The 25,340-nt window shown below is 53.0% G+C and overlaps 1 protein-coding gene across 9 annotated transcripts; it reads left to right on the top strand.

The window, feature by feature from the left end:
• The first annotated feature begins 98 nt into the window (after positions 1–98).
• Positions 99–25,340, top strand: JUP (junction plakoglobin). Of its 9 annotated transcripts, none has more exons than XM_031685981.2 (15): positions 99–255; positions 10,295–10,510; positions 13,276–13,535; positions 13,772–14,010; positions 15,775–15,976; positions 16,777–16,921; positions 17,049–17,152; positions 18,364–18,702; positions 19,764–19,919; positions 20,125–20,244; positions 22,760–22,910; positions 23,024–23,145; positions 23,729–23,768; positions 24,034–24,199; positions 24,500–25,340. In XM_031685981.2, exons 2-14 carry the CDS (start codon positions 10,303–10,305, stop codon positions 24,183–24,185), a joined length of 2,238 nt encoding a protein of 745 aa, XP_031541841.1. In that variant the 5' UTR covers positions 99–255; positions 10,295–10,302; the 3' UTR covers positions 24,186–24,199; positions 24,500–25,340. The 9 variants fall into 9 exon arrangements, with proteins under 9 accessions (XP_031541841.1, XP_031541840.1, XP_072794795.1 ...); XM_072938694.1 differs by having other exon boundaries at positions 107–236; XM_072938695.1 differs by having other exon boundaries at positions 111–236; positions 10,298–10,510.

Below are 25,340 nucleotides of genomic sequence, written 5' to 3' on the forward strand. Positions count from 1 at the left end.
AGGCAGCCAGTGAGCCCACATCACTGGGTGGGCGTCTCCCTTGGGGGCGGAGCTTCGAGGGGCGAGAGGCGTGGCTTGGCTGTCAGGTCCCTTCGCCTTTTGTTCGGTTACTGAGTTGCTGCCTTGGCCAGAGTCCGGAGCAGCCGCCGCCCGAGCGCGCCGAGCTCAGTTTGCAGCCCGCGCCGGCTCCCATCCCGGCCCGACCCCTACCCAGCCCGGCCAGGCTCCACACGCAGGTGCGGACGATCGGGGCAGGTATCGCTGGGGCGAGGGAAGGCTGGCGAGTGGCGGAGAGGCCCATACCCGCGTCTCCGGGCAGGTGAGGGAGGGAATCAGGGAGCGCCATACTGCACCGGCTGTAGGGGGCGCGCTGGGGTCCTGGGCGCGGCTAGTAAGGGGGCGCGAGGTTCGAGCAGAGCGCACTTGGGGGCCCGAAGAGCCCGAGTCTGAAAAGGGCCGGGAGGGGTCAAGGCAGGTGCCTCCGGGGTCGCGCCTCCCCCAGGGAGGCGAAGCTCGCCTGACGCCGAGTCCCTGACTCTGGCCCTGACTCTTGCAGGGAAGACATTTAACCTGCTACGCCTGAGTTCCGGGGCTCACTCTGAAGTCAGGAATTTACTGTTTGGGAAACTTGCTGCCGCTGGTCTCTTCGGGGCCACCCTCACCCCACCTCACGCGTCATCCTCGCTTTCCCTCCCTCTCTACTCCCCGGGGCCTGGGTGGGGCCCTATTGTCTGCGCCCGGCTTGCCCAACTGTGGGGGCTGAGAGCACATTTTCCCAGCGACGCGGGCCCCACCTGCCGAGCAGGTGAGCAGACGGAGTGTAGAGGCTCTGTCCTCCAGTTCTCAGAGCCGGGTCGGGACAGTACCTGCGGCGCCTCCCTCCGCTCCGCTCCGGTGGGTGCCGGGCTACGGCTGGGCCAGCAGAGGCGGAATGGGATGGAAGTGGGATTGGTGTAGGGCTCCGCTCCGCCAACCAGCCGGTGGCTGGCACCCGTGGCTCGGACTGGGGTCTGGGCGGAGGGGTCGCCCGCCCTGCTTCCAGTAGCTGCGGCTTTCAGAGTGTTGATATGGGAACAGGACTACTCATCCTCTCTAACCTCTTCTTGGCGGAAAAAATCACCCAAAACAAACTTTCCAGGAGGAAGTACTCACGGCAGCTTTCTCTGGGGGTTTTCCTGCCTCCTTGCCCTGCGCTTCTCCCAGGTTGACGGGGTCCTTCTTGGGGCAGAGCCCCTTCCCCTAGCCGACCACGCTGAACCTGGTTCAGAGCCGGCGCTCTGACCCCGTCCTCCCCGCCCCCACCTCCATCCTGTTTGTCGGGCCCCTGGGGCCTGAGGTGGGGGCAGGGGTCTGGGGGATGGGCCAAAGGGGAAGCAGCTTCTTCCTTCTCTTCCTGCCTCCGGGGACCACCACACCCCCTCGCAGGAGGCCTGCCTTAGAGGCGCTCTCCCGAGTTCTGCCCCCCTCCCCAGGAATGGGGGTGGGGCAGGGCTCGGCCAAACTGACTGAGGGGGGGGAGCGATTGTTCTGGTCTTTTTTTTTTTTCCCCGTCCCATCCCCCGCATTATTTAGTTGCCTAGTAATTGAGGCTGAAGAGTTGGAGCGACGGGGCTGGATTTCCATTTGATTTCTGGGTTTTGAAGGTGCATTCCTTCTGGAGCCTTCTGCAGTCCTTTCCTTTCCCACCCCCTTTCCTGATGGGGAAAGTGGGACAGAAGGAAGGCTTCTGGGGGGGAAGGTTTCAGGCAAAACTGTGTTAGCCCTTTGCCCGACCCTCCAATTTCCTAAGAGCCCCTTCTCTGGCCTCTTTGGGGAGAAGAGGGGAATGTAAGAGCCAGGTGCTCCCTCATTCCTGGGGTGAGGGCAAGATTGGGGGAATCAGGTTGCTTGCCCTGAGTCACTTGGGAAGACCCCACCGCCCTACAACTCCACTGTGGCTGTAGATTGGAGAGTGGGGCAGAGGGCAGACCATCCACAAGGAGTGTCCTGGGCTGGAGTCAGGCTCCGCCCTGGGTCAGGGGAGAGTCAGGATGGAACCTTATCCCTCTTCTGCTCTGGTGGGTGGTACGTACATCTGGGGAGTCACAAGGGCATGGAATTTGGGTGAAATAACCTGTTTTCCCTCTTCTCTGCCAAAGTGGAGGAGGGGAAGGCATTGTAATTACTCTGGTTAAATGATTCGTTTAACTAATCTGGTTTGTGGCAATGAAAAGATAATACCCAGAAGGTTGCTAGGAGGTGCAAACTGGCTACTTACTGGACTGGAGGGAGAAAAAAAGGTATGATCCAATTAGTCATTTCTTAATAGATCAGGCCCCAGCTTGGGTGACATTAGCACCCTCCACCCCGCCCCACCCCGAGCCCCAGTTACACCCTATTCCCTCTGGAACCTCTGTTTGGGCTGCCAGGGCTGAGGCTTTGAGGATTGCAGCTCATGGGAACGAAGGAGGTAACTATGGGGCAGGTACCATTGCTTGCCGCGGGGTTGGGGGGTAGGGAGGGTCTCTCCTCAGAGACTGGGAGGGATTGGGAAGAAGAGCTACCTTAGAATGAAATGGGGCAATTGACTCATACACAGAAGGGCTGTTTATTTGGAGAGATGGGATTTAGGCTTGGACTGAGCTAGGTTTGATTCTTAGCTCTGTCACTCATTATCTGTGTGGCCTTGGTCAAGTCACCTTACCTCTCTGAGCCTCAGTACCTCCTTGGCAAAATGGGAATAATGATATCAAATAAATGGTAACTTAAAAAGCAAGGGATGGCTTTTCAGATTCCATGCACTTTCATTAACTGTTCTCGCTTAATCCTTATGACCATCCCTCGCTTATGACCACCCCTCGAGTATCATTACCTCATTCCACAGGTGAGGAAATTGAAACTCAGGGAAGTTAAGTCACTTGCCCAAGGTTGCACAGCAAGACCCAAGGAGGGCCAAGGCTGGCGTTTGGGTCTTTTGGCTCCAAGCCCAGAGTCTGACCTGCTATACCACCCTACTGTGGCTCTGGGAAGAATTTCTGCCATCCCTTTTTGACAGTCTCTGCTTGGGAATTTGGGGAGAAGATAATTCAAAAGGGCCCAGGATGGTGTGTGTGGGTGGTGATGGTGGGGGCAGGTTTGTCAGGTGGGGGTGACTCATATCCCAGCCTCCAGCCCTCTGAAACCTCCCCCATGCCTTGGTTTTTGGTTCTTGGTGGAGGGGGCTGTGTCCCCAGGGCCAGGGGCTGTGGCGGATGTGTGGAGGAGGTTGTGGCTGGGAGAGGAGGGCAGAAGTCAAAGCTGTTGTCTTCGCCTGGCTTGAGCTGGGCAGAACCATGGACTGTTCTGGGCTTGTCCCTGCATAGGAAGTGGGAGTTGTCTGATTTGTTGGGGGCTTGGGGCTGTGCCAAGATAAAGGGGGGGGGTCCTGTTCCCTGGGGTGTGGAGAGAAATGAAAGTCAGATTTAGGCCTGGGCCACTGCCCTACAGGACTCTACCAGTCAAGGCTGCCAGGCTGCTCTTGGGCGGGGAACTGGCAACCCTCTGCTTTGGGGCTGGGAGCCCTGAGGGCTGGGAGTAGGTTTCTTTCTGCTGAGAGAGCCTTTCTGGTGATGGGGGTGGGGTAAGCAGAGCCTTGGTCCTCAAGGGAGGGGCTGGTGTCACTGTCCTCTCAGACCTGCCTGGCTCTGGTACGTCTGCCAACTGGGCACCTGACACCAGCATGGGCCTCTGTGTGTATCAGTCTGGGTACAGAGCCTATCAGCACTGGGCTTCTGGATCCCCTGAGGGTAAGGAGGGGACCCCAGCATGGGGATTATTGATCCTCGAGAAGGCTGAGGGGACTTGCTGTGACAGAATAGCTCGAATAACTCAGTCCTGGCTGATGGCTCTGAAGAGGGTGACGGGTTTGTGGTTTTCCAACAACCCTGAGGACAGGACACAAGAGCAATTGGGACTGTTTTGGAAGGAGTGGAGGCTAGACTGGAGGAAGGACTTACTGCCTGTGAGAGAGGAGATGTTGAAGAGTAGGAGAGAGATGCTGATGGAGGCTCAGAGCCAGCTTTTCTCTGAAGAGGATGGAGCAGGGCCCCATCCCTGTGACCTGGGGGAGGGCCAGCCTGACTCGGGAGAGAGGGCAGGCAGAAATCCACTACCTTTGGGGGCAAGTCTGAAATCTGTTGGGGTCCCTGGGGAGAAACTCTCAGTCTTGTGTCTTTTGGAAGGAGAGACCTGGATGTGAGGGGCAGATAGCCTGGAGCCTCTGGCCCTGTGACCCCTGTGAAGAGAAAGAGCATTGTGTCTGGGACAGGTCATCCGGGTTGGTGTTCCTGTAAGCGACACTACGAAGCTCCCTCCTGGGACACGGTTGGATCTGGTGGAGGTCTGAGAGGCACAGACTGCCCCAATTTCCAGCAACTTCCTTGGCCAAGCTGAAGAGAAAACTGACCACTCCCCTTTGCTCAGCCTCCTGGCTTCTCAGCCTTTGGAGGCTCAAGGCAGGAAGCTAGGCTCAGCTTTCCATGACCTGCAGAATGTGCGTTAACAGGTCTGCTTTCTTTCCCCCTGTGGGGACAGTTGATTCTTGTGTCTGGCGAGTGGCAGGGACACAGGAGAAATGGGTGGGGCTGGACAATCAATACATTGCTTTTTTGGGGGTGAGGTGGAGGTTGCACTACATGGACCACCCCCCCCACTTGGTTGAAAAAGTAACATCTGATCATTTTATTTTTAAAAAAATTATTTCTTTTTAGGGGGTGGTAATTAGGTTTCTTTATTTACTTCTTTATTTTAGTGGAGGTACTGGGGATTGAACCCAGGACCTCATGCATGCCCTCTACCACTGAGCTATATCCTCCCGCCATAATCATTTTACAAAACAGTTGGAGAGTTTAGGAAAGTTTATGAGAGAAGAGAAAAAAAAAAATCACCCATAATCCCATTCCGTTGAGGCAACTACCACCACATTTATTTCTCTTCTCTTAGCATCCCCCTTTTCCTCAGTCTCCATCTTGATGATCCCCCACTCTCTATACAGTAACAAATATTGACCAAACCTTTATCCAAATCCTAGTTTCTCCACAGGGAACTGAAAGTTGAGTTGTCCCTCTTTCCCAGGAGAGGGCCCAGCGGCGATCCCTGCAGGATGAAACTGGCCAGCCATACCTGAGGAGTGGACACCACCTGGGGTCAGGGTTCCCCCAGCCCCGCTCGGTGTGGTTGAATGGGGATACTGGGCACTTGTGTATTGAGATATGTCACCATTACCGACACAAATCAGTCCTTTGCTGTTGTTTCCCGAGGCTGGTAGAGCATTTTTTCCATTCCTAGGAGTTCCAATTTGGGGTCATCTGCCAGATTGGGATTTTTTGCCGGCACAGGGTCACCGGCAGGCAACGGAGCTCCAGCTGGAGCCCTCTTCCCTGGGTCGAGCCACCTGGCTGGGTATTTCCCTCTCCTCCAAGTCTCCTTCATTTTCCCACCCTGGTTTGTTTGCTTTGGGAAGGAGCCCAGAAGGAGGAAAACAAATAGCAGCTGGGTCGGTCTGACCTGAGTCTCCCCCACCCCCAGCCAGTCCCCGGCCCCAGCTGGGGCTGTCCTCCAGACCGGAAGTGAGGGGTTTCCTCCGGAAGCTCCGGATGGGCTTGTGTCTTATCCCGTCCCCAGGGCCCTGGCCATGCATGGCGCCCACTTCAGTCTCTGCCCTTTCGGAATGACCAGTCTGATGGGGGAGACCACAGTCTCTGGCAAGGAACCTCTAGCCTGCAGGGGGTTTTGTCCTAGAGCCACCAGTCTGAGGGGAGAGGCCTAGCTGGGAAGTCCCAGCCTGATGGGGGAGACATGGCTCTCAAGGGAAGCAGTCATGTCTGTTTCTGTACTTCTCTAGAGTCTGTCCATCTGTGCTTGGGACTGCTGGCCAAATCTCTGCTGGAGTCAGAGACAGAGTAGGGAAGGGTTGGGGCTGGTGACTGGCTGAGCCCAGCCTCTCCCATGGGGCTGCTATGTGGGGAATGTCCAGGCCCGACTGGCCTGCCCGCCCCTTGGCTGCAAAAGGCAGCTCACGTGACCAGGGAGAGGGGCAGTGCAGTATCTCCACCTGGCCTCTCCTCCCAGGACCTGGACATAACTGGTCCTCCCCAACCACATCCCCACCCTGCCCCAGGGGCTCTGGCCTAGGGCCAGGAGGCAGCTCCCCTCCTAGCCCTCATTGGAGAGGGTCAGGGAAAGGAAGGCTGGGTCTTGGCCTAGGTACTGGGTCCCAAAAAGCAGGCTGGCTGCTGGCCACCTCTCCAGGCCGATCTCTGCTGGCCGCCTCCTCTGCCTCTTTGCTTCTCTAACAGAAGAGCACTCGCCTGGGCCTTGACTGTTGACAGGAACCTTCCACAGTCACAGTTGTGTGCAACTCACACAACAGCCTAAAAAAAGGAGTGTCTTGATCGTCTCCACCTTACAGATGAGGTTTAAGGCAATCACGTGACTTAACCAAGGGCACACGGTCACTGAGTGGTGGGGCTGGATGGAGACTCTCCCCTGACCCCCACACTCCTCTGCCCTGCCCACAGCCCCCTTCCTCTGTCATTGTCTGAGCGCATGATCCCGAGTCTGTACAGGGTGCTGGCCTCTGGCCCAAGGAACTTCTGGAGGGCCCTCCCTCTGCCCTTCTTGTCCTCTAATGCAATGTTTCTGAGCCTGGTCCCAGCAAGCCTCTTGGGCAGCCCATTCCTGTCCTAGTTTCTAGCTGTCTTACTGACACTTGGCATCCTGCAGCCCAGCCCAGCTGTGCCCGTCACTGCTGGTGGGTCCGGGCGGGGGCCAGAGCCTGATGTAGTTCTGGTGGGAGTTCTTTTTAATGTCACGGCTGGGTCACAGTCTGCCAGGACAGTCTTGGATTTAGAGTGCCCAGTGCCATCCTGCTGGGTGGGCCATGCAGAGGAGGAACCAGGAGTGCGGGGCAGGGTCCGCCCCAAAGCAGCCTTATGGCTTGCTTGCAGATTGCTGGCCAGTGTGGACTGGTGGGGGAGGGGTCCTTCGAACACCCTCTCCAGGGCCCCTGTCTTCTCTCTTCCTGTCCCTTGTGAGGTCCTTCACCCCACCCTGTGATCTCTGAGCTGGCTTCTTCCTCCTGTGTTGCCAACAATAGAGCATGCTGCTAAACAAAGTACCCCCATTCAACTCAGAGCACCGCCCTGTGTCCTGTGTCTGGCTGTGCCCGTCTCCAGCCGGGTGCATGGGCAGGGCCCGTGTCTGTCTTGCCTCCTTCTGCCCTGGCTCTGTCCAGGGGCATTGTGGCGGGTCTTGCTCCCAGTCCAGGGTGTAGAGGGACGAGACCAAACTGGGTGCGGCGCCCTCCACCCTGGGAACTGTAAAAACAGCACTTTTGTTACTATGGGAGAATTCCCCTAGTTCTCTTGGGGAGTAGGTGAGGAGAAAGGTGGGGCTGGTTGACACTCCTGCATGAGATCTGACTTAGAGCTTTTCTGTGGCAGGATCAGCTCCCTCCACCATCCTTTCTTCCAGAAGAGCTTTGGAGTGTATCCTCTCTGAAATTCTTTCCACCTCTAACCTTGTCCACCCTCAACCGCCTCTTGTCTGTCATGGGAATTCTGATTCCTTATTCCTAGAAGCTTCAATGTCAACGTGCCTCTGAGATCACCTGGGCCATCCTTTCTGTAGACAAAGCACAGGGAGGGAAAGTTGTCACCCAAGGATACCCAGGAAGTTTGTGGCGGAGCTGGGACTGGAACTCAGGACTCCTGACTTCAGAGCAGCTGCCCCTTGCCCCTCACTCCCTTCTGCAGCAGGATATCTGGTGGACTCTCCTTGACCCCAGGGCAGCAGCCCTGCCTGGTCAGCTGGAGGCTGGTCTGCCCTGAGGCGGACCTGGATTTTAACAGCGCCAGTTTTTCCACGTGGAGCCTGCTTCCTCACCTAGAAACTGGGAATAATAAAATGCCAGTCCACATTGCTTCGAGGGAAGCATGAGACTCATTAGATAGTTAAGGCGACTGTCCCCCACCCGCTCCGCTGTGGATCCTTTGACCTCCGTGAGGCCTCTGTCTGGCCCTGGGCAGCTGTCCAGCCCTCAGCTTCTCTTGGCTCCAGGCCTAGGCTGGCGGGTTGGTGAGGGGCCTGCAGAGGAGATGCCCCTCCTATGGCCAGCCTTGACCTCGGTGGTCCCTTTGGACATGGTGAGGTTCCAGGCAAGGCCCACACCCTTCTGGCTGAGAAGCGCCAGGGGTAGATTGCAGTCTCTACTTGGGGAGTGGCTTTTTCTGGCTTGGATGAGGTGTTTTTACTGATAAGGCTGGAGATGTACAGTTTGTCCTGAGTGGGTCTGACTGAGGCTCGCGGCCAGATGTTGGCTCAGCACCCAGATGTTGGAGATGTCAGCTCAGCCCTCTGCCTCACAGTGGCATTTACAGGGTTAGTGCAACTGTATATACTGATGGTTTCATCTTTCTCCTCCAGTGCTTGCATGTCCAAGGCCTCCTGCCTGAATTTTCTCCTCCCTGGGGGCTGCTCTGTGACTGGCTTTCTCCTCCCAAATTCTCTTGCATTCTCTGTCTCCCTCTCTCCAGGAAACGCAGGCATGCTGGGCAGTGTGTGGTTAAGGCGGGGGTGGGGGCTCCCCCAAAATAACCACACTTGGCCAGTGCCTGGAAAGCAGCTGGGCACATCTGGTGGCACTGAGCCTGCTTCTGTTTTATCAGCCTGAAACTCTGAGTCACTCTGGTTGATGGGAGGAGAGGAAGGAGACTGCTGGGAGCTGGTCTGGCTCCTGCCTCTGCCTGCTCCAGGTGTGCTCACAGGCCAGGGAGGAGCCGGTGTTGCCATAAAAGGCAGGGAGACCTGAAGGGTCATTCATCATCCTCTTGGAGGTTGGCACTGGGCCCTCCCAGAAGACAGATCCCTGGTGATCTTTGTTCCTGGGGTGGGGCTAGACTCACCTACCACTCTGGCCTCATCCTCACTCTATCTCCCAGGGCGATAGGACACTGGGTTTGAGGTGCAAGGTGCTGCTGCTCAGCCTCATGGGTGGACCAGCCTGGGGTCTGTCTGCTCTCTGAGGCCACGCTGGGTGTTCACAGGCCAGACTCGGGTGTCACTCATGCCTTGGCCTAGTCCCGGCTCTGCCATTTCTCTGCTATGCCTCCTTGCTGGGTGGAGCCTCAGTTTCCCCATCTGTAAATGGGGAACAGCAGGTGCTTTGAAACCGCTTGTGAGGGAAAGATCTGACAGGTAGGCCCTCACTGGGGACAGCTTCCCTTGCCTCTCCTCCCAGCTGCTAGACTCTGGAGGTCAGCTCCCAACACAGGGGAGCTGGACAGAGCGAGTGGGAATTCACCTCCCTGGGACAGAGTCGGGCCCAGCTATTCATTAACCTCAAGTGCCTCCATGTCTCTGAATAGCAGTGATCACCCGAGGTCCGCCCCACCCGAGGAGGCCAGGAGGTGAGAAAGCACCCTAGGGATAGGCACTACTGATACTTGGCCAAGGCCATCAACAGTATACACCTACTATGTGCCAGGCACCGTGGGCCCTTTACAAAGCCAGTAGGCCTCCCATCCCCTCCCCAATCCAGGTTTTACAGATGAGGATGGAGGTTCAGCAAAGCAGTGAAATTGCCCAGTAGCATGTGTCTTGAGATTGGACCTAGTCAGTGGGACTCAGAATTCTGGGAAAGGCTTCCAGGAGCTGGAGTGCTGGAGAGTTGGGGGTCTCAGGGCCTGGTCCTCTGAATCACTTGGGATCCTGTCCTATCTGCAGGAAAGTGAGATCCTGGAGTCTCTAAGGGAGCCTGGGGCCCCTGGGGAAACCTGTCTGACTGCTTCCCTGCCCCACTGGGTTTCCTGCCCAGCGCCTGGGGTGTAGCTGCCTCACCTCCGCAGCCTTTCCCAAGGGGCCCCAGTGGATGGGGGTGGGTCTGTGAGACCCCAGAAGCTACTGGAGACCCTGAGTGCCTTCTCCTGCTCTGGGGGTGTTGGGCAGGGGCAGCCAGGAGAGGGGGCCCAGGGCTGGGTTGGGGCATCTGCTCCTTCACTGCTGCTCTCCCCCCGGGGTTCGCCCCACTCTGGGCTGGAGGTCAGAGATCCAAGCCCAGGACTCACACAGGCATCCCATCCTGGGCAGTCCCTCCCTGGGATTGGTCCTTTCTGCCTCCCACCCCACCTTCTCCACAGCCCACTGGGGCCCTTGGGACTGTGGTGGGGTAAGGGGCAATGGACAGGGTGGGGGGAGAGGCTGAAAATGGGGACTGCGCCAGGTGATGGGATGCTCCACCAGGGCCAGCTAATTTCCTGCCTCTCTTTTGTGTCCCCAGCAGCCACCATGGAGGTGATGAACCTGATTGAACAACCCATCAAGGTGACTGAGTGGCAACAGACGTACACCTATGACTCGGGCATCCACTCGGGGGCCAACACCTGCGTGCCCTCGGTCAGCAGCAAGGGCATCATGGAGGAGGACGAGGCCTGCGGGCGCCAGTACACGCTCAAGAAGACCACCACCTACACCCAGGCGGTGCCCCAGAGCCAAGGTCAGGCCTGGGGGCTCTTCTGTGGGAATATTCCAGCAGAAAACCAGGCTGGGCCCTGGAGGGAGTCAGGGTCAAAAGAGACAGACTTTAAGGGGCCCCCAGTCTGAGGAGGGAGGCACAGTTCCTGTTCTTACACTCACGAGTCTGAGGGAGGAGGCACAGCTACTTCCGGGCGCCCCCATCTGGGAGGGAGGCAGATTACACTTCCATGAACATCTTGAATGGAGGGGAGGCATAGACCCTGCCCTCCGGTCTGAAGGTAGACGCACTGTCCTTGCTTTCCATGAACTTTGTGATACGGGGGCATCACTGCTGCCCTCAGGGAGCCCATGGACTCTGGGGGAGACACAGTCCTTTTGGTCCAGGAGGAGTTTGAAGGGCAGGCAGACCTCCAGCCCTCAGGGAATCCTAGGTCTGGTAGAGGAGGTGCAGTTCTCAAGCCTGAGGGCTCCTTGTGGGGGGCGGGGAGGAGACCAGGCTGGCATATCCCAATATGCAAATAGGCCAAGGCTGGGTGGTGGAGTGACCGCTTAGTCAGGCATGGAGCTTAGTCAGGGGTGGGGATGCCAGCCAGCCCAGGGCACCCACCTCTCTGGGGGAGAGGAGTATCCAGTCCTAGCTGCTGTCTGCAGGTGCCTCCTGGGCCCTGAGTGTTGCAGTGTGGTGAGCCGTGGGAGCTGGGAAGGGTGCAGGGTAGGGTGCAGGGTAGGGTGTGGTGGCCTGGGCCACTGTGGAGTTCGGCCTCTGCTCCCGGGGAGCTGCTCCCTGGCAGCAGGCAGAGGCCGCTCGGCTTTGCAGGGCCAGGCATTGTGTTGGTAGCTGAAGTACAGCATCCAGATGGGAAAGCCGTGTGGATGTCCCCTCCTTCCCGACTAACTGGAGGATAGGACCTCTGCCTCCCTCTCCCCGGGCCATTGGGACACTCGCGGGGCATTTGTTTGTGGGACTCTCAGATCCACCAGAGGGTGGAGCCTGGAGTCTGAGCTGAGAACCCACCTCCTGCTTTCTGAAACCCGCAGTCCTGACTTTCCCTCTGATCTGCTGAATACTACTAGGTGACCCTCTGGGCCTCCATTTGCCTGCCCATGTAATGGGAGAGTTGCCTCTGTTGGGGAGGATGAGGGTATAATTAGAATCATGAGATTTCAGGGTTGAAAAGAGACCTAGGTTGTCTCTACCTGATTGTTAAGGGAGAGACACAGAGTCGGGGTTGGGCTATGGAGTCGGGCTGTCTGAGTTCAGATCCCAGGTTGGGTTCTTATAACCTCTCTGTGTCTCAGTTTTCCCATCTGTAAAGTGGAGATAATAATAGTCTTACTTTGTAGGGTTGTTGTAAGATTAAATGAGAACATGTAAGGAAAGCACTTAATTCACTCTTGGCACATAGTAGTATAGGCACACCTCATTTTATTGCACTTCACTTGATTATACTTTGCAGATAATGCGTTTTTTACAAATTGAAGGTTTGTGGCAGCCCTGTGTGGAGCAAATCTATCGGTGCCATTTTTCCGACCACATTTGTTCACTTTGTGTCTCTGTGTCACATTTTGGTAATTCTTGTAATTTTTCAAACTTTTTCATGATTATTATATTTCTTATGATCTGTGATCATGGACCATTGATATTACTGCTGTGTCTTGCTGAAGACTCAGATAATGGTTAGCAGTTTTTAACAATAAAATATTTTAAAATTAAGATATGTACTTTTTTCATTTTAACATTCATTTTTTTATTTTGATAATGTATAGTTGATTTACAATGTTGTTTTCAGGTGTACAGTAAAGCGATTCAGTCATATGTATGTAATATATATCTACTATATATTTATATACGCACATTTATTCTTTTTCAGATTCTTTTCCATTATAGGTAATTACGAGATACCGGACATAGTTTCCTGTGCTCTACAGTAGGTCCTTGTTGTTTATTAGACATAATGCTATTGCACACCTCATACACTGCATATAGTGTAAACATAACTTTCACATGTACTAGGAAACCAAAAAGTTTGTGTGACTTTATTGTGATATTTACTTCATTGCAGTGGTCTGGAACTGAATCCACAGTATCTCCGAGGTGTGCCTGAAAAAAATGTTAGCTAAGGTGGGGGAGGAATAAACTAGGAGTTTGGGATTAACATATATAAAATAGATAACCAACAAGGGCCTACCATATAGCGCAGAGAATTATATTCAATATCTTATAATAACCTATGATGGAAAAGAATCAGAAAAAGAATAGATTTATATATAAATGCATAACTGGATCCCTTTGTTGTACACCTGAAACATTGTAAGTCAACTATATTTCAGTTAAAAAGATAAAATTAAATTTTACAAAGTTAGCTCTTCCTACTAATAATGATAATCACTGACATTTTTTTCTGCTTTAAAAAAACAGCTTAATTCCAAAAAAAAAAACCAAAACCCAACAGCTTTATTGAGGTATAGTTGACATACAATAATCTGCTTATAGTGATATGTCCAAGTACATGCATCATGTCCTCTAAGAGCAATTTACAACTGTTGTCTCGTTTAATTCTCATAAGAATTCCCTGCAGTGGACAGAACAGTTGGTGCCCCATTTTACAGATGATGTAACTGAGGCGATGTGACCTCTTTAAGATCACTAGTTAGAAGCAGAACTGTGAGTGGTGGGCTAGAGGCAGCCAGAGAACCCAGGGGAACAGTCTGCCCAGCCTGCCCTGCTCCCCAGTGTCCCCCTGCCCACTTCCTGCAGCTTAGTCCCTGCCTGTTGGCCCCCAGGTGACTTGGAGTACCAGATGTCCACAACGGCCAGAGCTAAGCGGGTGCGGGAGGCCATGTGTCCTGGCGTGACAGGAGAAGACAGCTCGCTGCTGCTGGCCACTCAGGTGGAGGGGCAGACCACCAACCTGCAGCGGCTGGCCGAGCCATCCCAGCTGCTCAAGTCAGCCATTGTACATCTCATCAACTACCAGGACGACGCTGAGCTGGCCACCCGGGCCCTGCCTGAGCTCACCAAACTGCTCAATGATGAGGACCCGGTCTGTGAGGGGCCTGGCTGGGGTACAGGCGTGGCAGGGAGGGGAGACATCAGATGTCTGTAGGAGAGGGCCCTACCTGGGGTGGAGCGAGGTCATTGACCCAGAGCCCCATTAGCAGGAAGAGTCTGGCCTGGGTGTGTCTGAATGTTGTGGAGGGGTCTTCTGGCCCTTCCCTCTCAGTGGCAGTCAGCCTGGCCCATCTGCTCACATCCTCCCCTCCTCCCCGCTGTCCCCAGGTAGTGGTGACCAAGGCGGCCATGATTGTGAACCAGCTGTCAAAGAAGGAGGCGTCTCGGCGGGCGCTGATGGGCTCACCCCAGCTGGTGGCGGCTGTCGTGCGCACCATGCAGAACACCAGTGACTTGGACACGGCCCGCTGCACCACCAGCATCCTGCACAACCTCTCCCATCACCGTGAGGGGCTCCTTGCCATCTTCAAGTCAGGCGGCATCCCTGCCCTGGTCCGCATGCTCAGGTACCCACCCCATCTCACTGTGGGCGCAAGTTTCCCCTCTTGGCGTCTACGCTTCCCCAGTGCAGAAATCATTCCAAATGTCTCAGATGAGTCCCAGCTATTTGGGCCAAAGCATTCTGATAAAATTTATAAGAATCAAAGGGTCGATCTAAATTTGATTTCATCTGTCTTGCATCTGGGTGGTCTTATTTTGCATCCAAATGGGGACCTCTATTTGGTTTCCAAAAGAACTGGTTTTACAGAAGCTGAAGTGGATTGTAAACAAATAAGACAGCCTTCCCAATTTTAATTGGAACATTGTTTTAATTCTAATACGTGAAAAGGCTTATTTTTATTTTAAAAGGATTCATTAGAGAAAATAGAAAAATACACAGTCAGGTTATTTTTCACCAATAGGTCATGCAATGAACATTTTGTTTTATGCCCGTGCCTACAGAAGTACCCAGACACACATATAAATGAGTGTCATGCTTTTTGGTATTACTGCTTCCCTCACTTGGACTTCTTCCCCTCTCTTCCCTGGGCACCTACTACGTGCCAGGTATAGAGCCATGCCCAGTCCTGGTGCTCAGCTGCTCACAGCCTAGCAGGGGAGACAGACATGTAACTCGCAAGTTAGTTATTAGGATACAGTATAGACTAGGGCAAAGGTGTGTCCAAGATCGGTCAGAGGAGCTATAAGAAGCTGTTGACTTTAATGTCAGGGGATTGGCAGTTGGATGGAGTTTGGCTGGTGTAGATGAAGGGAAGAGTATTCCAGGCAGAGGGAGTATCCTGTGCAAAGTCCCTTGCCACCTTTATCTTTCCCAGCCTGGCAATGTTGCCTTTTTCCTTATCTCCATACCAGGCTGACCTGGGTGTGTCTGAGCATCGTGGAGGGGTCTCCTGGCCCGCCCTTCTCACAGTGGCAGTCAGCATGGCCCATCTGCTCACATACCAGTTCCCTGAGGGTGGAGATACTGACTCCACTCTTCTATGAATCCCTTGTAATGCCTCTCTAGGACGAGGCCTTCCACGTGACAGTTACTCAGTTGGGACAGGTGTCATGAAGACTTAACTGTGAGCTTAGCACTGAGCCGGGAGCCCAGAGCAGGAGCCATGGTCCCAGTGGAGAGAGGAGAGATGCTGTTTGCTCTGTATGTAAGAGTGAGGCTAGTATTTTGATAATGTTGATTCTTCCAATCCAAGAACTCAAGGTATCTTTCCATTTGTATCCTCTTCAGTTTCCTTCATCAGTGTTTTACAGTTTTCAGAGTATAGGTAACCTCCTTGGTTAAGTAAGTTTATTTCTAGGTATTTTGTTGTTTTTGGTGTAATGGAAATGTTTATGCCAGTTATAAAATTCTGGGTTTTGAAGTGAATAAAAACAAAAACTGAATGAGACCAAGAGAGGTCAAATGAATCACCTGAGGGCATCCAGTGAAGAAGGGACTTGGCTAGGACTTGAATGAAGGTCTTTTTACTGAACGGCCTGTATTATATCCTCTGTTCACACATTCTCCAAAGGGAGCTTCTAAAACCACATTCCTGGACCTATTTCCTTGGGTGATATTTTTTTGTTTTGGGTTTTTTTGTTTGTTTGTTTGTTTGTTACAGGTGCTAAGATATAAAGCTATTTCCTTTAAAAAAAAAAAAGATGAGGCTAGACTCAAAGGATGATGAGATACTAGCAGACGGTTATTTCCATAAGCGTGTCGGTACTGGGGGAGGTAGCCTACATCCATCCAGGACCTGACTGACAAAAACCCCCTGCTCCCATCCCAGCTCCCCCGTGGAGTCTGTCCTGTTCTACGCCATCACCACGCTGCACAACCTGCTGCTCTACCAGGAGGGCGCCAAGATGGCGGTGCGCCTGGCGGATGGGCTGCAAAAGATGGTGCCCCTGCTCAACAAGAACAACCCCAAGTTCCTGGCCATCACCACCGACTGCCTGCAGCTCCTGGCCTATGGCAACCAGGAGAGCAAGGTGGGCCCCCAACCAGGACCGCCACTCCTGTGGCATCACCTTCCGTCCAGCTGCAGCTTCCAGCCACTGCCTCCTTAACCCTTTTTTGGTTAACTGCATATGTATATGCAGGTGTACGTGTTTCATCATATTACTGAATATTTTGAGGATAAGCGAAAGAAGACATTCATTCTTCTCACATAACCCCTGTTATCTTCACGTGCTTCCTCCAGTGCTTTCCTGTGGACATATTGGTACATAGTTGTAGTCAGAGCAGTTTGTGTCTGTTTTCTACATGATATTTTTAAAAGCTTTTTTTTTTGTTGGCTCAACTGTCCTCAGAATCACCCTCTATAATGGCAAATCACATTTCATTAAGTGGAGGACCTGGACTGTATTCTGACGGAGGGCATCTATGTTGATCCCAATTTTCCATCTTTATGAACATCTTTATGAATATCCACTTGTGATGAACATCTTTGGGGACACAGCTTTTCCCAAAGAGTGAGAACACTTTTATCATCTGTGGGGCTAAGGGTTTTTAATATGTCTAAGCATTTTCCCATATTGCCAGATACTTTCCAAAAGGATAGCATTGTTTACAATGCTATCAGTGGTGATATCTATTAGTAGTTTCACCTCATCTTTGCCAGCACTGTATATTATCATTTTCTCCAACATTTTGGCTTATTTAATCATCACAAAAGCTATTCAGATTTTAGATGAAGCTCAGTGAAAACAGCTCTGTCACCTCCCTCTCTCTCTTTGTTCCTCGTCGTATTTTTCATCTGTCTCACATTCCCTCCCCTCTCCCCCCACAGCTCATCATCCTGGCCAATGGAGGACCCCAGGCCCTCGTGCAGATCATGCGCAACTACAGTTATGAGAAGCTGCTCTGGACCACCAGCCGTGTGCTCAAGGTGCTGTCTGTGTGTTCCAGCAATAAGCCCGCCATTGTGGAGGCTGGTGAGTACTATGGCCCGTGAGGATGGCCCATGTGGCTGGGTGGGCAAGGATAGGGGCCCTAACTAGTGGCTGGGCTCCATCCACTGTGCTCCCCTATGGCTGACGTGCTCCCTATCTCCCACCCCAGGTGGGATGCAGGCCCTGGGTAAACACCTGACCAGCAACAGCCCCCGCCTGGTGCAGAACTGCCTCTGGACCCTGCGCAACCTCTCGGATGTGGCCACCAAGCAGGTGAGCGACGGGTTGGGCCTGGGTCTGCTTCCTCAGCTGCCTTGGCCTCCCGTCTTAGCACGGCCAGCCTCCTGTCTGGGAGTCTGACCTTAAGGAGCCCTGTGAGGCTTGAGGCCTCTAAATCTGGCTCCACTGTGGTTGAGGCTGGAAGTGCCCTCAAGCCCCTCATCCCTTTCACCTAAGGCTCTAACCTCTCTTAGGGATTCAAGAAGGGGACTAGGAGGAGGAGGCTGATGTTTCTAAGCCGGGGTTCAGATGGTACCAGAGGAACTGTTGTGATCTAGACCATGGGCAGGGAGTAGCAGTGTGCGAGAGACAGCTTGGGGGCCCCGATGGCTAAAAACAACTGAGGGAGAAATGCAGTTTTAGGACAGGTCTTCTGGTCCTCTCTTGCACCCTGACTGTCACTCCTAAGAACTGCATCAGTGGGCTGCTTATCAAACACCATGTGCTGGACTCTGCCAGGCACTTGGGGACACTGGCTCTTTACCCCTTTCGATACCCAGAGGGAGAGTGTGGGGTCCATTGTTAGATGAAGAAACAGGCTCTGGGAGTTAAGGAATGGCCCTTGGTCACAGCCAGTCAATGGCAGAGCTGGGATTTGAACCCAGAAATGTCTGCCCCCCAGAGCCTGGGGTTTTTCTGTTCTACCACAAGGTCCACGTGACTCTCCCTGGGAGAAGGGCGACTTCTGGGTTAGGGATGTTTCCTGAAAGCAGATTTGGCCTGGGGACCACTGAGTGGGCAGCAGTGAAGGCCTAGGAAGGTGAGAAGTGTGTAAAAGTAGGTCAGCTGGGCCTGTTACCGAAGCACATGGCCTCCTCAACAGTTTCCTTCTGGCTTAGGGGCCTCCCTTGGCCTGCGTAGAGCTCTGTTGTATCTGTGGACCCAGAGCAGGGGCAGGAGAGGGTGGAGGAAAGAGCATGGAGCTTAGAGATGGGCTTGGGTTCATATCCAGCTCACTAGCTGTGTGTCTGTGGGCAAGGCCCTCAACTTCTCTGATCCCCAGCTGCCCCACGGGTTAGAATTACCCTCTCATGGGGTGTCGGTGGGATCACGGAGGTGAAAGTTAGAGGGCACACACCGGCAGGGTGCATCATCAGCTAAGTGTGCTGGAGACCCCCTTAGGCTGTCCTCCTCCTCTCGGATATATTGGGAAGACCCTGCTCTGGGGAGTCTCCTTCACTCTCCACTGCCTCCCCCGACCCCAGGAGGGCCTGGAGAGCGTGCTGAAGATCCTGGTGAACCAGCTGAGCGTGGACGACGTCAACGTCCTCACCTGTGCCACGGGTACTCTGTCCAACCTGACGTGTAACAACAGCAAGAACAAGACGCTGGTGACGCAGAACAGCGGCGTGGAGGCGCTCATCCATGCCATCCTGCGCGCGGGCGACAAGGACGACATCACAGAGCCCGCTGTCTGTGCCCTGCGCCACCTCACCAGCCGCCACCCCGAGGCGGAGATGGCCCAGAACTCTGTGCGCCTCAACTACGGCATCCCAGCCATTGTGAAGCTGCTTAACCAGCCCAACCAGTGGCCACTGGTCAAGGTGCCGCCTGCTGCATGGTGGGGTCAGGGGAGGGAAGGAGCTCTGAAGACAGGAGTAAGCGCTGTATCGGTACAGGCAAAGCTGTTGTAACAAAGAGGCCTGAAATACAGTGGCTCCAATAAGGCAAAAGCTCATCCCGCTCTTATGTAACGGTTTAGACCTTCACAATGGCTCTGACATCCAGAATCTTTCTGTCTTACAGCTGGGCCATCCCCGAGAGTAGAGCTTCAAGGAGGGGCTACCACAGACTAGGGTCTGGAGCCAGCTGGCAGGGGCTTACTGCTGTAATTTTCAACAACTAAACAGTGCAGATAAGAATGATGCTAAGTGATTATATATTTTTTATTTTAGAGACAGGGCAGCAGGTGGCCCCTCCATGGGCTTGGTCAAGGCAAGCTTGAGGCAGGGGGTGGGGGTGGGGTTTGCCTCCTGTTTCAGCAGCTAAGTTGACAAGTGACCTTGGCAGATCATCCACCCTGTGTTCACGACGTCCTCTCTCCTATGCTTTTCATCCCTGCCCTCCTGGCTTCTTGTTTTTAGGATCAAATGAGATAATAAATTGCTTTATTAGACCCTGAGGAAACTTAGGAGGCCAGAATGACTTGGGAGTTGGGGGACCTGGGAAGAAGACCTCTTCCCAGAGCTGCCCTACCCGGGATTGATTACAGTATGAACATCACCAAAGCAAGAGGCTTTGGGGTCACCCCTAGTGAGGACTCCCTGATAATCAGAACTGTCAGAAAAGCAAGTAGTGTTGTCTGTTGGAGAGAGGGGGTGGTTAAGAGAGAAGGGACAGGGGTTAGGGCCAGGGCGTAGGGGCTGGTGGAATATTCTGGAATGGGGTATCATCTTAGGAGGGACTGTTAGAGTCAGACATGAGGACCCATAGATTCTATGGAGTAAGGGGCATGGCTAGGGGTGGTCTCATTTTCTGGAGTTCTTCCAGCATGTCCGTGGCTGGCCCAGGGGAACCGAGATGAGAGGGAAGAGATGATGCTGGGGAAGTGGGGTCTTCCAGATGCCCAGGAAATGCCCTGAATGGGTGTCCGTTTTCTTGCCAGGCAACCATCGGCCTGATCCGGAATCTGGCCCTGTGCCCAGCCAACCATGCCCCACTGCAGGAGGCCGCGGTCATTCCCCGCCTTGTCCAGCTGCTGGTCAAGGCCCACCAGGATGCCCAGCGCCACGTGGCTGCAGGCACCCAGCAGCCCTACACGGTGAGTGAGCTGGTGGGGCCTGGGACTGCCACCCCCCCAGGAGTCAGGGTGTCTTCTGTGAATGTGTGCACATGTGAGCATCTTGGGAGGCAAGTTGCAATTGACACCAACTCCAAGGACCAGAGAGAGTTGCTAGTGTCATGGTGTGTGTGTGTCCACGCCTAAGAGCCACTGCTGCTATACCCCAGTGCCTTCTCTTGTGCAGGATGGCGTGAGGATGGAGGAGATCGTGGAGGGCTGCACTGGAGCCCTGCACATCCTTGCCCGGGATCCCATGAACCGCATGGAGATCTTCCGACTTAACACCATCCCCCTGTTTGTGCAGGTGAGTCTGGGGCAGTTGGGCAGGAGAGGTTCCCCCCAACCCCTGCTTATCCCCACTACTGGAAGGGGAAGGTTGGTAGCCTTGGGTTTGAGGGCATCTTGGCTAGGCATCAAGAGTCTTTGGAGGAGTTTGGAGAAAAGTGGCCACACCAAGAGTGACCACTTAACAAATCCTAGCATGGGAAAGCCTTTCCAAGCTCAAAGGCAAAGGAGGCCACAAATAAAAACAAGAATGATGTTTTAATATTAGACAACCTGAAAGCATTAAAAAGTAAACAGCAAACTGGGAGAATATTTGCAAGCATCAGAGCAGACAAGAATTTGGTATTTTTCATATAAGAGAGCTCGGTAATAGTAGACCCTAGTCGTGTAATAGGAGGAGGACATGCAATTCCCCGGTGGCTCATGAACAAGCAATGCTCAGCCCTGGGAGTTTAAAGGAATGAAGCTTACCGCACAGTGAGAGCCCAGTTTCCACTACCAAATTGGCGGAGAAAAAAATGGGAGTACTTTGTGGTGGTGAAGATGCTATAAAATGGGCTGTTTCATACCCCACTAGGAGAAGATGAGGTAGTAAAACCTCTCCAGAAAGCAATTTCACAGTATGTATAGAGAGCCTTGAAAATGTTGGTCTCCTTTGATCAAGTAGTACAGGTCTGGGACTTGCTCTTTTTGAAATAACATGATGTGATTTTTTTAAGAAAAATTGTTTTTATTTATTTTTGGCGGGGGAGGTAATTAGGTTTTTATCTACTTGTTTTTAATGGAGGTACTGGGGATTGAACCCAGGACCTTGTGTATGCAAGGCATGCACTACCACTGAGCTATACCTTCCCCAACATGATGTGATTTAAATATGATATAGATGTATGCACACCGCTGACAATTGCAACCTTACTTAGAATTGAGGATGGACTGAGGGGTTTGGTGGGTATAGCTCAGTGGCAGAGCATGTGCTGGCGTGCACGAGGTCCTGGGTAAAATTCTCAATGCCTCTGTTAAGGGGAAACAAAAACCAAAAAACTGAAAGTAAAAATCTAAACTTAAAAAAAAAAAAAAGGTCCATTATATCATGAGGTCATAGACAATGGTGTTGAAGAATTTTTTTGTCTTTGAAATTTTTTTCCTTTAAATTTTTTTTAATCCTTTAATTTTTAATGTTCCAAGCAAGGAATTGGTACCGGTAACTACCTCCAATTGTGATCGATGAGGATTTTTAATTTTTGTTTTTGTTTGCTTTGTAGCATTCTCTTCCTTCCTTCCTTTTTTTTCTATTGATACAGTTAATGTACAATATTATGTAAATTTCAGGTGTACAACATAGTGATTCATAATTTTAAAGATTAGCTCCACTTATAGTTACTATAAAATATTGGGGTATATTCTCTGTGTTGTACAATATACCCTTGTAGCTTATTTATTTTATATCTAGTAGTTTGTACCTCTCAATCCCCTGCCTATCTACCTTGCCTCTTTCTCTCCTGAATATCAATATGAACTCAGGTTTTTAAGAACAGCTATTGAATTATATGGGAAAAAGCATTCTGCTACAATATTTGATTTAAAAAAACAAACAGGAATCTGTCGGGGATGTTGCCAAGTCCAAACTGTTCTGCTGGCTGCATGACAGGCCAAAAAATCGGGAGATGAGGTGTTGGGGCAAGAAATAGTGACTTTATTCAGAAAGCGGGCAGACCAAGAGGATGGCAGACTAACGTCTTGGAGAACCATCCTGCTCCAGTCAGAATACAGGCTCCTTTTACACAAAAAAACGGGAGGGGGTGTGGTTGGTTGTTACAAACTTCTTGCTGCAGGAATTCTTTGTTCTTGCAGCTGTCCACGTGGGTCAGGTCATGGTGTCCGTGTAAACCTTTCCGTGTAAACCTTCAACAAAACAAAAGTTAGGTTCTATTCTGCAGCTTGTCTTTATGTAAGTGCAGAAGTGTTAATGTCCTTAAAGGTCAGAGCCTTGAGAAAAGGCTCTCCTGTTTACCAGACAGGCTAAAGGCAACAATGTTTTACAAAGAGTGCAGAGCTAGCAAGAATAAACCTAGAAAACGGCACACTGGTTAGAGCTAAAAGAACAGATACAACAGAGTCAGATCTGCTCTCCTGTACTACAGGGGGAGGGTATAGCTTAGTGGTAGAGCGTGCTTAGCAGGCTCGAGATCCTGGGTTCAGTCCCGAGTACGTCCATTAAAAAAGTAAATAAATAAATAAACTCAATTACCTCCTCCGCCAAAAGGGAATCATATATATATGATTTACATATATATGTAAATATATATATATTTAAAAGTGATGATAAAAATCCAATGGAAGTATGCCAGTGTGTTAACAAGCTGTATCTGGCTGGGGGATTGTAGCTGCTTTTCTGTTTCTTTATACTTTTCTTAGACTTTATACATTTCCTAGTGTGGACTTGGGTTAAATCCAAAAAAGGGAGGCAGAGGTGGGCAGGGCTGTGAGGCGTGCTGCCGGCCTGCCTTACACTGGCCCTGCGCCCCCCTCCCCAGCTCCTGTACTCCTCGGTGGAGAACATCCAGCGTGTAGCTGCTGGGGTGCTGTGTGAGCTGGCCCAGGACAAGGAGGCAGCCGACGCCATTGATGCTGAGGGGGCCTCAGCCCCACTCATGGAGCTCCTGCACTCCCGCAACGAGGGCACCGGTGAGGGTCTAGGCTGGGGCTGGGGGGGCGATGAGGGGAGAGGCTGGATGTTGTTCCCCCAGTCTGGGTGGAGGCAGGGGCCTGACTTGGCCTGTCTTCTTCCCTCTGTTCAGCCACCTACGCCGCTGCTGTCCTGTTCCGCATCTCCGAGGACAAGAACCCAGATTACCGTAAGCGTGTGTCTGTGGAGCTCACCAACTCCCTCTTCAAGCACGACCCTGCCGCCTGGGAGGCTGTGAGTACCTGGAGTTGGGCTGCAGTATATGGTTGTGCAAGTTGCACACTGCACAAAGATGGCACTTTTAAGGGGGCTCCTATCTCCTGTCAACTTCATGGATTTTTATTTTATAATTGAATCATTTATGACAATTCTCAACAGATGGAAGTTGTAGGTTACACCATCTTACCTGTTTTTGACCTGCATAATGGCATTTTTATTTTGTCCAAACTAATATAAAGTACTGGGGCAGGGGTGCCTTTCTCTTACTTTCACAAAGTGCTATATAAGTTGGTGGCTGCCCTGATCCTGGGTAGGGCAGCTCCCAGTACCCATTCTCCAGTCCTGTCTGCCCTCCACTCCCCTCCCCTGGGCTGTTCTAGTTCTATGAGTGCCCCCAAGCATGAATGGTGGGACCCTGGGGAGGTTCCTGAGGACGGAAATTGATCAAGGCACTGTGTGACCCCATCTCATCCTCTGTCCCTTCAAGGGGTCTTTGCTTTTCCAGCACTCTTTATAGAAGCATCTTCTCAGTGCCCCCCAGCCCAGCGTTTCCACCCTTCCCCTCTCCCACAATGTTTCTCTTTGTCTCCATCCTTAGGCCCAGAGCATGATCCCCATCAATGAACCCTATGCAGATGGTAAGTGTGCAGAGTTCCTCAGGACCCCAGAGAGTCTGGGGCGGGGGGCGGGGTGCTGTGTGGGTGTGAGAGACAAAGCGGCTTTGTATCCCCATTGCCAAAGGACCAGGGACAGCTACCGTAGTGTTCACGTGTACTCCTCTCCATATCCCTGGCATGGGAGTCTGGGGAGGAGGGCAGGCCCCCTGGAGTGTGGCTGAGGTCTGTCCAGGCCCCCCACAGGGTAGCCTGAGACCCTTAGATGGAGCTCCTTTCTCCTTCCCAGACATGGATGCCACCTACCGCCCCATGTACTCGAGTGATGTGCCCCTGGACCCCCTGGAGATGCACATGGACATGGACGGGGACTATCCCATCGACACCTACAGCGACGGCCTCCGGCCCCCCTTCCCTACTGCGGACCACATGCTGGCCTAGCTGGCTGGATCCCAGTATGATGCCTCCCCACTTTGCAGCTCTCCCTCGCGCTTTCCCTTCCCTTTAGAACCTCCTCCCTGCTGAGGCCCTCTCGTGTTTCCGTTGAAACCCTGGCTCCTTTTTGGGGGATAAGTGTGGGCTTCTTGGTGCTGAGCTCCCCGAGAGAAAGCCTCGGCCTGCCACGTTTTGTTATCTCTGCTCGGGGTAGGGGGTCCTGCTCCTCCTATGGGTGGTCGGCAGGTGACTCTGGACTGGCATGAGCTCCTAGGGGTCACAGGCCCAGCCTGACCCCTCTTTGTCTGCCCCTCCCCCAGGTGCGGTCTCCCATCTGAGAGGCTCTCCGCGCAGGTGATGGGGCGAGATAGCAAAGTGCCTGAGCCCGGGCAGCAGGGCTGCGGCTTCCAGCTGAACCCCACGCCTCCAGAGGTCCTCTGTAGGGTCTGTCTTGGGATGGTGATCTGCTCCTGCTTTTCTGTTCTGGGCCAGGGGTCCAGGGCCCGACACCCCCTTCCTACCCCCGAGGCCCTGGCACTAAAGCTTAGAGACTCGAGGCACCCTCTGTTCCCCCAGAAACCTACCCTCCTCCTGGGCTGCCCTCCCCTGGAAATCTCCCCTCCTCTCGGGCTGTCTCCAGTGGCTTGGGCCCCACGGGGCTTTGGTTTCTCCTCTGGCTCTGATCACTGAACTCCATTCAGCAATTGTGCTGAGCCCCTGGGGTCTCCGGGACCCATGTTCAAGGCCCAAAGGCCCAGAATCCAAAGCTTCTCTTGAAAAGTTCAGGGATCGTCCAGGGAAATGGGGCGAAGATGTGGAGAGCGAGTCCCCCGCTCCAGGACACTGCCTGCTCCTCTCTCCAGGATGCTCAACTGGCTTTGGCACCCACCCCAGGGGAGCTTGGGGACAGCTTCCTCGCCCCCCCATCCATGTAACTGCCCTAGCTGACCCCTGAGAAGTGCTCTTGGCTGACCCCTCTGGTGTGTGGTGAGGGGCTTTCTCTTCCCCTTCCTGTTTCAAACTCCCCTCACTACCTCCTGCACATGGGTGTGGGGGCTGGGGGGGGGTCCCAGCAGAGAGTTTTATTATTACCGCTTTATGTTTTTGGTTATTGGTTTTTTTGTATAGACCAAAGCAAAGACAATAAAACTAACACACAGA

Source organism: Vicugna pacos, chromosome 16 (genome assembly GCF_048564905.1).
Source record: "Vicugna pacos chromosome 16, VicPac4, whole genome shotgun sequence".
NCBI classification, from domain to species: domain Eukaryota; kingdom Metazoa; phylum Chordata; class Mammalia; order Artiodactyla; family Camelidae; genus Vicugna; species Vicugna pacos.

Excerpts from the sequence above, each read along its gene's own strand:
- JUP (XM_031685980.2), top strand. The coding sequence starts at position 10,303 with ATGGAGGTGATGAACCTGATTGAACAACCCATCAAGGTGACTGAGTGG. Across the intron at positions 10,511-13,275 it reads GGCGGTGCCCCAGAGCCAAG|GTGACTTGGAGTACCAGATG; the intron begins GTCAGGCCTGGG and ends GTTGGCCCCCAG. Across the intron at positions 14,011-15,774 it reads GCCCTGGTCCGCATGCTCAG|CTCCCCCGTGGAGTCTGTCC; the intron begins GTACCCACCCCA and ends CTCCCATCCCAG.